The sequence below is a fragment of the Suricata suricatta genome, chromosome 15, assembly GCF_006229205.1.
Source record: "Suricata suricatta isolate VVHF042 chromosome 15, meerkat_22Aug2017_6uvM2_HiC, whole genome shotgun sequence".
NCBI lineage: Eukaryota > Metazoa > Chordata > Mammalia > Carnivora > Herpestidae > Suricata > Suricata suricatta.
Genome location: NC_043714.1, coordinates 32,810,346 through 32,823,399, shown reverse-complemented (window position 1 = coordinate 32,823,399; position 13,054 = coordinate 32,810,346). Strand labels below are relative to the sequence as shown.

At 33.5% G+C, this 13,054-nt stretch overlaps 1 protein-coding gene across 2 annotated transcripts in view; it reads right to left on the bottom strand.

Moving 5' to 3' along the window:
• The window catches only part of LOC115279492 (cyclic nucleotide-binding domain-containing protein 1-like), a 242,790-nt gene that overhangs the window by 122,054 nt on the left and 107,682 nt on the right, over window positions 1-13,054 (bottom strand). For both annotated transcript variants that reach the window (XM_029924032.1, XM_029924033.1), the window contains exons 4-5: window positions 9,968-10,105; window positions 8,628-8,760 (exon numbers count right to left, since the gene is read on the bottom strand). In XM_029924032.1, coding sequence (XP_029779892.1) covers window positions 8,628-8,760; window positions 9,968-10,105 — 271 coding nt within the window. The remainder of the gene's footprint in view (window positions 1-8,627; window positions 8,761-9,967; window positions 10,106-13,054) is intronic.

The window sequence follows — 13,054 nt, the reverse complement described above, 5'->3', positions numbered from 1 at the left end:
GAAAATGCAACTTTACTTCTAAATGTCAATAGATAGAATGCCAAAATTCAATTGCATAAATAAGAGACATTATAATTTTTATAATGATAAAATAAAAGTTATAATGGCCATAACATGAGAAGTAGAAAGCTAGGTAAAAAGCTTCAGCTTTGCTTGTTGCTCATGAAAATTTCTATTTATTCATAAAAAACGTGAATAGATGAATGTTCTATTATTAAAAGATATTTAATTGTATCCTATCTATTTCTAAGGGATTTGAATTAAATAAATGTTTAATTTATTTTAATTTAATTTCTATTTAGCAACAGGATAATTATTTAAATTATCAGCAATTTTTTACTTTACATAATTGTTTATAATATTCTTCACCTTTATCATATTGTTACTGCAATTAGAGTGCTATATTAGAAGTGAAAAGTGAAAATACCTACTTCCTATAAAGCATATTTGGATGTATTCTCTGATAGCATATCTTTGTCAAATTTCAAAATCAGTTGAGAAGAAAATCAATGGTTTTATGGTGCATAGTTGTATTAGCTTCCTGTAGTTACTGTAACAAATTATCATAAACTAGGTGATTTAAACCTGTGAAGTTTAGGGGCATCTCGGTGGCTCAGTCAGCTAAGTGTCTGATTCTTGATTTGCTCAGATTATAATCTCACAGTTATGGGTTCTTGCCCAGCATCAGGCTCTGCACTGACTGTGGAACCTGCTTGGGAGTCTCTCTCTTCCCCTCTCTCTGCCCCTCTTGCCCTCTCTCTCCAAAAATAAATAAGCATTAAAAAAACTTTTAAAAAACTGCGAAGTTTATTTATTGGCAGTTCTGGACAGCAGATTTCTGAAATCAATGTGTCAGCAGGGTCCTTCTGTCATGCTACTGGAAGTCCAAAGAAAGCTGGAGTAGCCGTACTTATATCAGACAAACTAGATTTTAAACTAAAGGCTGTAACAAGAGATGAAGAAGAAAATTACATAACAATTATGGTGTCTATCCATCAAGAAGAGCTAACAATTGTAAACGTTTATGACCCTGACTTGGATACCCAAATATATAAACCAAAACATAACCAATCTTATTGATAAGAATACAGTAATTGCAGGAGACTTTACTACTCCTTTATAGCAATGGAAAGATTATATAGGCAGAAAATCAATAAAGAAACAATGGCCTTAAATGATACACTGGACCAGATGGAGTTGACAGATATATCCGGAAGTATTTATCCAAAAGCAGCAGAATACATATTCTTCTCCAGTGCATATGGGACATTCTACATGATAGATCACATATTGGGTCACAAAACAGCCCTCAATAAATATAAAATAATTGAGATCATATCATGCATATTTTCAGACCACAACACTATGAAACTTGAAATCAACCACAAGAAAAAAATTGGAAAGCCTCTAAATTCTTGGAGGTTAAAGAACATACTACTAAAGAATTAATGGGTCAACCAGGCAATTAAAAATAAATTTAAAAATATATGGAAACAAATGATAATGAAAACACAATAGTGCAAACCCTTTAGGATGCAACAAAGGCAGTCCTAAGGAAAATACATTGCATTTCAGGGCTATCTCAAAGAACAAGAAAAATCCCAAATGCAAAACCTAACTACACACTTAAGGAACTAGAAGCATAACAGAAAGAAACCCAAAAGTCAGCTGAAGAAGATATAATAAAGATTAGAGCAGAAATAAACAGTATAGAGTCCAAAACAAAAACAAAAACAAATAAACAAAACCAGTAGAACAGATCAAAGAATCTAAGAGCTTTTTTTTAAAAAAAACAAAAACAAAAACAAAACAAAAACAAAAATTGATACCCCCTAGCCAAAGTTTCCTAAACGAAAAGAGAAAGAACCCAAATAGATAAAATCACAAATTAAACAGGTGAGATCACAACCAATGCCACAAAAATATAGAGAAGTTTTAGAGAATACTATGAAAAGTTATATGCCAACAAAATAAACAACCTGGAAGAAATAGACAAATTCCTAGAAACCCATACACTACCAAAGCTCAAACAGGAAGAAATAGAAACGTTCAACAGACCCATAACGAGCAAAGAAATGGAATCAGTTAACAAAAATCTTCCAACAATAAGAGTCCTCAGACAGATGGCTTCTCAGGGGAAATCCACCAGACATTTGAAGCAGAGTTAATACCTCTCCTTCTCAAACTCTTCCAAAAACAGGATGGAAGGAAAGCTTCTGGGCTCATTCTATGAAGCCAGCACTACCTTGATTCCCAAACCAGACAGAGACCCCACTTAAAAGGAGAATAACAGGCCAATATCCCTGATGAACATGTATGCAAAAATTCTCAACAATATTCTAGCAAACTGAATTCAATAATATCTTAAAAGTATTATCCACCATGATCAAGTGGGATTCATTCCTGGGTTGCAGGGCAGGTTCAGTATTTGCAAACTAATCAATGTGATACATCACATTAATAGAAGAAAGGATGAGAACTACATGATTCTATCAATATGAAGAAAAAGAATTTGGTAAAATGCTTATTTTTGTGTATGGTGTAAGAAAGAACACTCAAGAAAGTCAGGATAGAAGGAACATACCTTAACATCATAAAAGCCATATATGAAAAGCCCACAGCTAATATCATCCTCAGTGGAGAAAAACTGAAAACTTTTCCCCTGAGATCAGGAACATGACAGGGATGTCCCCTCTCACTACTGTTGTTTACCATAGTGTTAGAAGTCCTAGCCTCAGTTTTCAGACAACAAAATGAAATAAAAGGCATCCAAATTGGCAAAGAAGCTAAACTCCCACTTTTCATAGATGACATGATATGTGACAGGGAAAACCTGAAATAAAGACTCCACCAAAAGGCTGCTAGAACTGATACATGAATTCAGCAAAGTTGCAGGATACAAAATCAAATCAGTTGCATTTCTATACACCAATAATGAAGGAACAGAAAAAGAAATCAAGAAATTAACCCCATGTATAATTGCACAAAGAACCATAAAATACCTAGGAATAAACCTAACCAAAGATGTAAAAGATCTGTATGCTAAAAACTATAGAAAACTTATGAAAGAAATTAAAGAAGACACAAAGAAATGGGAAAACATTCTATGCTCATGGATTAGAGGAACAAATATTGTAAAATGTCAATACAAATACAATACAAAGCAATCTACATATTCAATGCAACCCCAATCAAAATTGCACCAACATTATTCTCAAGCTAGAAAAAACAATCCTAAAATTTGTATGGAACCATGGAACCACAAAAGACACTGAATAGCCAGAGTAATATTGGAGAAGAAAACCAAAGTGGGAGGCATCACAATCCCTGATTTTGGACTCTACTACTAAGCTGTAGTTATCAATACACTATGCTATTGCCATAACAGATACATAGACCTGTGGAATAGAATAGAGAACCCAGAATTAGACCCATAAATGTATGCCAACTAATCTTTAACAAAGCAGGAAAAATATCAAATGGAAAAAAGAGTCTCTTTAGCAAATGGTTCTGGGAGAACTAGACAGCAACATGCAGAAGAATGAAACTGAACCACTTTATTATACCATACACAAAAATAAACTCAAAATGGATGAAATGCCTAAATGTGAGACAGGAAACCATCAAAACCCTAGAGGTGAAAACAGGCAATGATCTCTTTGATCTCACCTGTAGCAACTTCTTACTTGAAACATCTCTATAAGCAAGGGAAATAAAAGCAAAAATGAACTACTGGGACCTCATCAAGATAAAAATCTTCTGCACTGCAAAGGAAACAATCAACAAAATTAAAATGCAGCCTATGAAATGGGTAAAGATAATTGCAAATCACATATCAGATAAAGGGTTAATATCAAATCTATAAAGAAGTTACCAATCTCAACACCTGAAAAACAAATAATTGAGTGAAGAAATGGGAGGAAGACATGAATAGACACTTATTCAAAGAAGACCTCCAGACACATGAAAAGATGTTCAACGTCACTTATCATTAGGGAAATACAAATCAATAGGGAAATACAAATCAAAACCACATTGAGATACCACCTCACACCATTTGGAGTGGCTAAAATTCACAACTCAGGAAGCAACAAATGTTGAGGAGGATGTGGAGAAATGGGAACCCTCTTGCACTGTTGGTGGGAATGCAAACTGGTGTAGCCACTCTGAAAAACAGTGTGGAAGTTCCTCAAATAGTTAAAAATAGAATTACTCTATGACCCAGCAATAGCACTTCTAGGAATTTACCCAAGGGATACAGGAATGCTGATTCATAGAGGCACAGGTACCCCAATGTTTATAGCAGCCCTTTCAACAATAGCCAAATTATGGAAAGAGCCCAAATGTCAATCAACTGATGAATGGATAACAAAGGTGTGACTTATATATATAATGGAATACTATTTATCAATGAGAGAGAATGAAATCTTGCCATTTGCAATAATGTGGATGGAACTGGAGGGTATTATGCTGAGTGATATAAGTCAGTCAGAGAAAGACAGATACCATATGTCTTCACTCATATGTGGATCTTGAGAAACTTAACAAAAGACCATGAGGAAAAGGAAGGGGAAAAAACAGTTTCAAACAGGGAGGGAAGCAAACTATAAGATAATTTTAAATACAGAGAACAAACTGAGAGTTGATGGGGGGTGGCCGGGAAGAGGGGGAAATGGGTGATGGGCATTAAGGAGGGCACTTGTTGGGATGAGCAGTGGGTGTTGTATGAAAGCAATGAAACATGGGCATCTACTCCTGAAACCAAGAGCACACTGTATACACTGTATATTAGCTAACTTGACAATAAATTATATTTAAAAATAATGGGAAAAAAGGTGGGTAAGACTGGATACAGGGGGTATATGTGAAATATCTGTACCTTTGGTTCACTTTTGCTGTGATCCTAAAAGTGCTCTAAACTGTAAAAGCTATTAATAAACCATTAAATGAATTAATAAATTACATTAGAAAATATCTACTTAATGCAAAAAATACCCATATGAAAGAAATGGAAGAAAAAAAAATCCATAAGGATCAATAGCACTTATAAGCACCAACTTGTTTCCGGGGCACTCAAAAGTGTGCACAGGGGCTAAGAATTTGAAACCCTGCAGAATTATCTCATCTGTAAAAGACAGAAGCCAAAAACTTACTGGAACTAGAGCCCAAAACTTTACACTTCTATTAGGTAGAATTTCCAAGTGCATATCCTGTGTCTGAAACTCTCCACTTTTGGCTTGCTAAGATTAGCTATCCTTTTTGCTTTTAGTATAACAGCATATGTAACCTTTCAGAACTAAGATGATTACCACTTTTTTTTAAAGTATCTCTAGTTATTGTTTCCTATGTCAAATTTTGCCTGGAAAAGACAGAGCATGCTGATATAGATTGGATAACAATGAAATATACATAAATAGTTCATTGATGCCAACTTAATTTATTATATATTTTCTTAGACACAATAACCTCAGAAACTGATTAGCGAAATAAGCTGGTTGTCATTTTCCTGCCAGTCATACTTTGAAGTCATACTTCATACCTGTGAAGACTTTAATTGGTGTGATAGAAACCGGATATGCCCAAATTACAAGCAACATTGTACACATCTATTACAGTCAAGATCTGTTGGCATGTGAAGCTTAAATAAGAAGACTTAGGAAATTAACAAAGGAAACAGAGACAAAAATAAGCATTATTTATTTCATAGATTGCCAAAGATTAATCCTAAATTCTACCAAGCTCTTTAATAATTAACTAAATCTCTCTGAAACTTCATCCAATATACATTCCTAAAAGATCAAAGCACACATAATTATGCTTTGGAAATCATACTGGTACTAATGTTAAACCTAGATAATAATAGTATAATTTAAGCAACAGTCTCTACATATTCTGATAAAAACTCAAAATAAATCTTAGTAAAGTCAAGAAGAATTACATCTGATGCTTCTTTTTGATATATCAAGTTTGTCACCACCATAAAAGAAAATTTGATTAGGTTGACAGAACTTATTTTTCACCTAGGTATGTTTATTTATAAGAACACCAGTATTTCATGGCTGAAAGGGGCTTTGAAGATCATTTATTGTAATTGTCATTCTTCTCTAGGGAGGACAAATGATTTTTAAGACTGTATAAATGTAAGCACCACATATTTATATTTGGAAATCAGTGGCAAAATAATGCTACTTTTGACTTATTCAATATAATCACAGACTGTCTAATGCAACAGATAGATTCCACCATTATTCTTATGCTATTCTCTTATTTTTTTAATTTTTAAAAATATTTATTTTTGAGAAACACACACACAGAGAGAGAGAGAGAGAGAGAGAGAGAGAGAGAGAGCGAGCATGAGCGGGGGAGGGGCAGAGGGAGAGAAAGACACAAAATTCAAAGTAGGTGCCAGGCTCTGAGCTGTCAGCCCAGAGCCAAATGTGGGGCTCAAACTGATGAGCTATGAGATCATGACCTGAGCTGAAATTGGATGCTTAACCAACTGAGACACCCAAGCACCCCTCCACCATTATTTTTAAAAACTTTTACTAAAAAGAACTTGAAACCAGCATTAGTCTAAAAAATTGCATCAAGTCAGTACCTTCTTAACATTCTGATGCTAAATTTAAATATTTTAGGTTTATATTTTAGACTGGGACACATATTAGTCTATTTCATAGAAAATAGCCTTGGAATTGAGGCATGGCCCAAAATGTGGTATTTCTGATACAAAAAGAGGAACTCATGATAAGGTAAAACATATATATTAAAAAGATATATATTTCTATTCAATAAAATATGCTGAATTTAGAAATGTTCAATTCCTAATTCCCAAATTAGTTTACTATTTGCTTTCTTATATATGCCATTAATAACTCATTAGAAAAAAAAAGTGTCATGAAGAAAAATACTTCTAAAATTCAATTTTTACAAGCATGAAAAAGTATGTATTTGGTTAAATATAGGTTAAATATTGTATTTCAAAAATGTGATAAATAAAATATAAAAACAAACACTGGAAAGAAATTTGGAGCAAATATAGTAAAGGGTTATAATCTCACCAAATTATTTTTTAATGTTTATTTTTGAAAGAGAAAGAGAGAGAGCACATGAGCAGGGGCAGAGAGAAAGAGAAAAAGACACTTAACTGACAAGCCACCCAGGTACCCCTCACCAAATACAGCAAGTTTATAAGAGAACCTCAGGTTTTGAAGCATAACCTTGCCTGTAGTCATATTTATTTTTTCTTGTAAATCAACCCTCTGTATTGGTGTTATGCTGTACTTCACTTTTGTATTATACTTGGACTCCCTCAAAGGACATCTTACCAGGTTTTCCTTAACTTCACCATATTTTTTCATTAACAGACACATTATGGAATTTGCAACTCAGACCCATTATTTTTAGAATTTTAATTTTAATTTTAGTTCAGAAATATTCTCCTCCCCTTAATGCCATATCCCTCATATACTCAGGGCTCTGCAAGCTTCAAATGGAAGTATTTCTCTCAAACACTACCTCTTCCATTATAATCATAGGTATTTGATACTCCACTGTTTGACTAAGAGAAAAGCCAGCAAGGCTGCAAACCTCTCTCTATTATCTCTTACTGGGAAATAGGGATTACTTACTGGAAGAGATCCAAGTCTGCTCTGATCCAGCTACCACAGTTCTTGTATCAGTGACTTAGTTTGGGCTGCTATAACAAAATATTACAGACTGGGTGGCTTAAACAATTTATTTCTCACAGTGATACTGTGAAGTCCAAGATATAGATGCCAGTAGATTCAGTGTCTGGTAAGATCTCTCTTTCTTATTTGCAGACAGCTGCCTTCTTGTATTCCCATATGGCTGAGAGAGAGATCATCTCTCTCGTGTCTCTTCTTATAAAGGCATTAATCTCATTCATGAGGGCTCCACTCAGGTGTCTGAATCACCTATCAAAGGCCCCATATCCAAATAGCATCATATTGGAGATTAGGGCTTCAACGTATTAATTTGGGGGGACATAAACATTCAGTCCACAGCAGATGGCATCTCTTACTAATGAGCTCTCATAGATAGAAATAATTGTACAAAATGACTTAATGCCACCTACACTTTTTTGGTACATGTAACCAGGAAATCCACACATCCCTGTCACTCTGAATATTGGACATGGCGGCAGCCTACTGTTGCTACACCTTATCTCAGCTTCACCTCTTCCCTGTATTTTCCACTGATTATGTGTAGCACAGGTACAGATAAGAAAGCGTGCTGCTTAAGTAGGTGTTCAATCAGGAGAACAGGAAAAACGGATATAATTTCTCCTGCATTTCTCCTTCTTTGGTCTTTACATTGACTGGAAGGACAATGGAGCAAGAAGGGCAGGGCCATGGGTAGATATAGAGGGATCTGGAAATAAGGTCAGTCCTGAGATCTTCAAGCCGATACAGAGTGATTTTTTTAATAAAAAATAGGCAGTAATCTAAATGTTTATTAAAAGGTCACATTAAGTAAATTAATGTGCTTAAACACATTAAGTAAAATAATATGAAGAAATGTAATATCAAACATTAAAGCTATGGAAAATTACAAATTCCAATAATATGTTATATGAAGAAAATTATTCAAAATTGCATTAAACTCACCATGACCTGGAGGAAATTTCTTCCATTTAATGAGTGCAGCTAGCTTACATATGGATAAAGTAGGCCATTCCTCATAATACGGACAATTATGAATTAATTTCACCTTTTCTTTATTTTCATGTTTTAATTTTTCCTGAAAAAAGTCATTAAAAAATGAGAAATGTATAGTAGAGAGATAAAAGGCATAACAGAAAAATAAAGGTTATATAGCATAAAATACATTTGAATTTTATAGGAGTATCATTCTATGACCACATAACCATATTGAAATTTCAGTCTTCTGATGTGCTACTAAAATTATATTTTCCCTCCTTTCACAATATTTTTAGCCTTCCATAAGTATTTTAGCATTTAAAAATATCCTGTCATAATCTAGACTAAACTCAAAAGTTGTATGTGATAATATCAAATAATTGATACTTATATTTTGAAAATAAAACATATCAAATATTGTTAGCAGTTAGCCACTCTGAAACCAAGGATTTGGAAAGAAGTTGAATTCTGAGATAGTCATCTGTACCACTGACACTGAGATCACTGTATCAAAAGAAATATTGACTGTTTTTAGAGACCTAAATCAAGAAGATGGATGACTCTTCATCTCCCTCCAACCAGAGTGCCCAGCTGTAGCTGTGGCTGATGCCAGTGCCCTGTTGCACCGGCACCAGACTTAGATCCTTTCAAGAAAAGCTGGCAGAGCAGGGCAATGGGGGCCTTTCAATGCAGTCGTTTATACAAACTTTCTTTGCCATCAAGTGAAGAGAAATCAAAAAGAGAAAATTCTATATTTGACTAGAGGAGAATAAGTTAGTAAACTTGAAGTAAATAAGTTATCCTAATGTAGCAGAATTAGGGGGTCAGAATTAAGTTGTGCTCAACTATTCATGCAGCTCTGGGTTTTTAATATCTATTAAAACAATGAAATAGTATGCCAATTATTCCCAACTGTTTTTTCTTTTCAGGTGAACTGTACAAATTTAGAGATCTGTCTCTAGATTGTCTTGTATCCCTAACACATGACATGCTGTTGACACCCAAAACATGTTTGTTGAATGAATACATGAATAACTAAATGCATAAATGAGTGGATATGAAATCCACAAAAAACCAAAAGTGCTCAAAATATACATAAAATATATTCATAGAGACATTTCTTTCTACTTTAACTACCCATCATCATCTGATGCTTAAGTAATATTCATCAAATAAACCACATTTTTATCACCTCCAAGTCAACTTCTATTAAAAAATACAAGAAACATGGTATCTTCTGTCTAGAGGCAAAACTTAGCTTGAATGTATACACCTACTCTGTTAATATAGATTAGATCTGATCATACCGATTTTAACCTTGAAAAATCCTTTGCTGGGATTTTAAGAATTTCACAATCTTCTACTGTGATCACAGTGTACTCCTTTGTTTCTGAATCGGTCTGAGCTTTAACTTCCAGGGTTCCAAAGGCACTCCATTGTTGAAGCTATAAAAATATGGAGGCAACTTAAACTTCATTATCATTCATTAACATGCAAATACCAGTGATGGTGACAGCAGCAGTCTAGGAGTCTGCAAAAGCATTGATTGCAGGTCAAATTCCAAGTCTATTAAAAAAGGGGATCTAAACAGTCTTGCATGGGTGTCATACTTCTGCCCAATGTTATGTTCCCAGAGCAAGGAAAAGTTTCCATTTTCTCACTAGCATGAAGAAAATAACTTAAAAGAATAGATCTGTTGTATCCATTGTAAGTGCATAGAATAATGCCTGGAACATAGTAGCCATTCAATAAATATTTTTGAAAGAGTGAAGAAAATAGTACTTACATATTGGTCTTCTACTTATTTTATTATCATCATATGTTGGTAGCAATAATGAAAATGTACATGTGTTATACAGTACATAAATCACTGGCATATATATATACACACATGTAGAGTATCCTAGTTTATTATGTAAAAGATAAATATTTAGCATGCCAAAATGTTACACTATAATATTTATTATAAATTATTAGGATATAATGAGAATACATATATATAACTGCATAAAGGATCTCTATTTATGTTTGCCTGGCGGAAAATATATATCATAGATAACATATATCTCTGAAGTTGAGAAGCTTCCTAGGGAAAACATATATAAGGTTAAGGTGACATGAGAGGATTTCTGCTTCTGCATTTCAAATCCATAGAAAGGCTGAATAGTTTCAACTAAAAGTTGCATGGATATCTGAGATAGGATTTGCAAATCCAGAAATAAAGAGAGGTTTTAAATAGTCACAGTGATATCAGACTGGGATAAAAGCCTAAGGGGTTGAATTCAAGGATCTGTCATACATGTGGGAGTAGGAGATGAGACCTGAGACCAAGCAAGGTGAAGAACCGGAACTGAGCCTCCTTGTATAAAGCCTTGGAACTTGGAGGATCACCTGTATGTGAAATGGAGGCAACAAAAACTTTACCCACTAATCTACTGTGGAACTGGATACGGCCTAGGTCTATAAACTGTGAGTGCAGAGTATACATTTATAAACAGTATAAGACCCAAAGCTAAAAGATTATTGCAAAGTCTGATACACAGCCAGAAAAACAGCTAGGATCCAAGAAAGTACAAATTTAAAGTCTTATGTATGAATTGAGGGGAAAAGGAACTCACATCGGAAGCAAATCCTGCTATAACAAAATCACAGTAAAAAATATAAACTTCACAAACAAAAAAATTGACTTACCCTATGATGGTAAGTCAACCAAGAACTTTTAAGAAATGAATAACATAGAAGAAACTATATACAATTTATATTAGATCACAAAACCAGAGAATGACATTATGGAATGAAAAAGGCATTTTGCAAAAGAACAGAATTAAACTGTTTAAAATAAAAAATTATTAAAAATTCAATGTACGCATAAATTACAACTAAACACTTCATGAAATGGATAAAACATGAGGAAAATCATTCAGAATAAAACATATAAAATATAGAAGGAATTTGAATTAAGATTTTAAGAGATATGGAGGATAGATTGAGACCATTCAGCATACTAGGATTTCTAGAAGAAACCAAAAATAATGGGAGAGGAGTAATTATTACATAAGTGATAATGGAACTAAATTTTCCAATACAGGTAAGATTTGAATCTTAAAAATGAAGCAATACACAAAATCTCAATGTATATTTGTATTTTGCATTCCTGCTCAGGATTTGGTGTACTCCATTAATCTTTCTCCTCTGCGTCTCCCCCCCCACTTCATATCTTGTTAACAATCAGTAAATTCTAGTAATTATATTTTACATATAATTTTCCAGATTTTATAATTGTTTTTAGGATAAGACTTATTTGAATTACCTAATAAACCATTAAGAAAGCAGAAGTCATCCCTGACTTTGAATAATATTCTTAAGGCTTTCTTCCTTGATGAATTAACCAGTATCATCAAACTTCATAATGTTACCGATTCTGGTCTGGATCACCCAGCAGAAGAACCATGGGGCACTTGGAGATCTTGGAAGGCAGGAGGTTTATTTTACACCAGTGGGCTCAGAGGAGATGATTCTCAGAGGTCTGAGCCCTGAGCATAAGCAGAGGGAACAAGTTACAGTCTGTTACCTCCGCATACCTCATTAGTAGTAATTTGGCGCTGGACAAGCAGGGTGGGAAGAAAAACCCGGAAAGGGAGTCTTCAGTCAGGGACAGGTATTTCCCTATCAGTTCTGTCAGCCATCTTATAACAGATTTTCCCCTATCAATATTATTCGGAAAATATTACATTTCTAATACCCTTTACATACTGCATGTATGTAAACATTGTTTATACTGAATTATTGTACCGCTGAGTTATTTAAAAAACTACTAATATTTACACTTCCATTCTGCTTTGTAACTATGGTCATCTTAAAAGCACTCAAAAAATATAACTTTCAATCTAAAATTCTATTAATTTAAAATAGAAATACAGAGTAAAGAAAAATAAGCATCAAGTTAGTTTTTAACATCATGTGAAACAAATTTAGAAAGATATATTTCATTTAGAACAATAGTGAATCCAAAGAGAAATACAAAACAATTAATAAAAAATATAAACAGTTGAAAATAAATGCAAATAAAATTTATTGATATATAATAATTTTAAAATAACTAATATGAGGTACCTTTAAAATAATATATATTTAAAATATTTTTAGGACAGCAATTCCAAAGAGAAGAGCAGGAAGGTTAAAAAATAACTGAGAATATATTTTGGAACTAGGAAAGAAAAAAAATATGTAGCTTTTCTTATTTAAAATTGCAAATTTAGTAACATAAAAATTAGAACGTTATAGATGGAAAAATAAACACAATGGCACAAAAATAAAGTGATGAAATTTACTATGTCCTTAATAATATCTAATAAACACCTATAATTTGAGTTTGGGCAGCTGGGTGGTGCAGT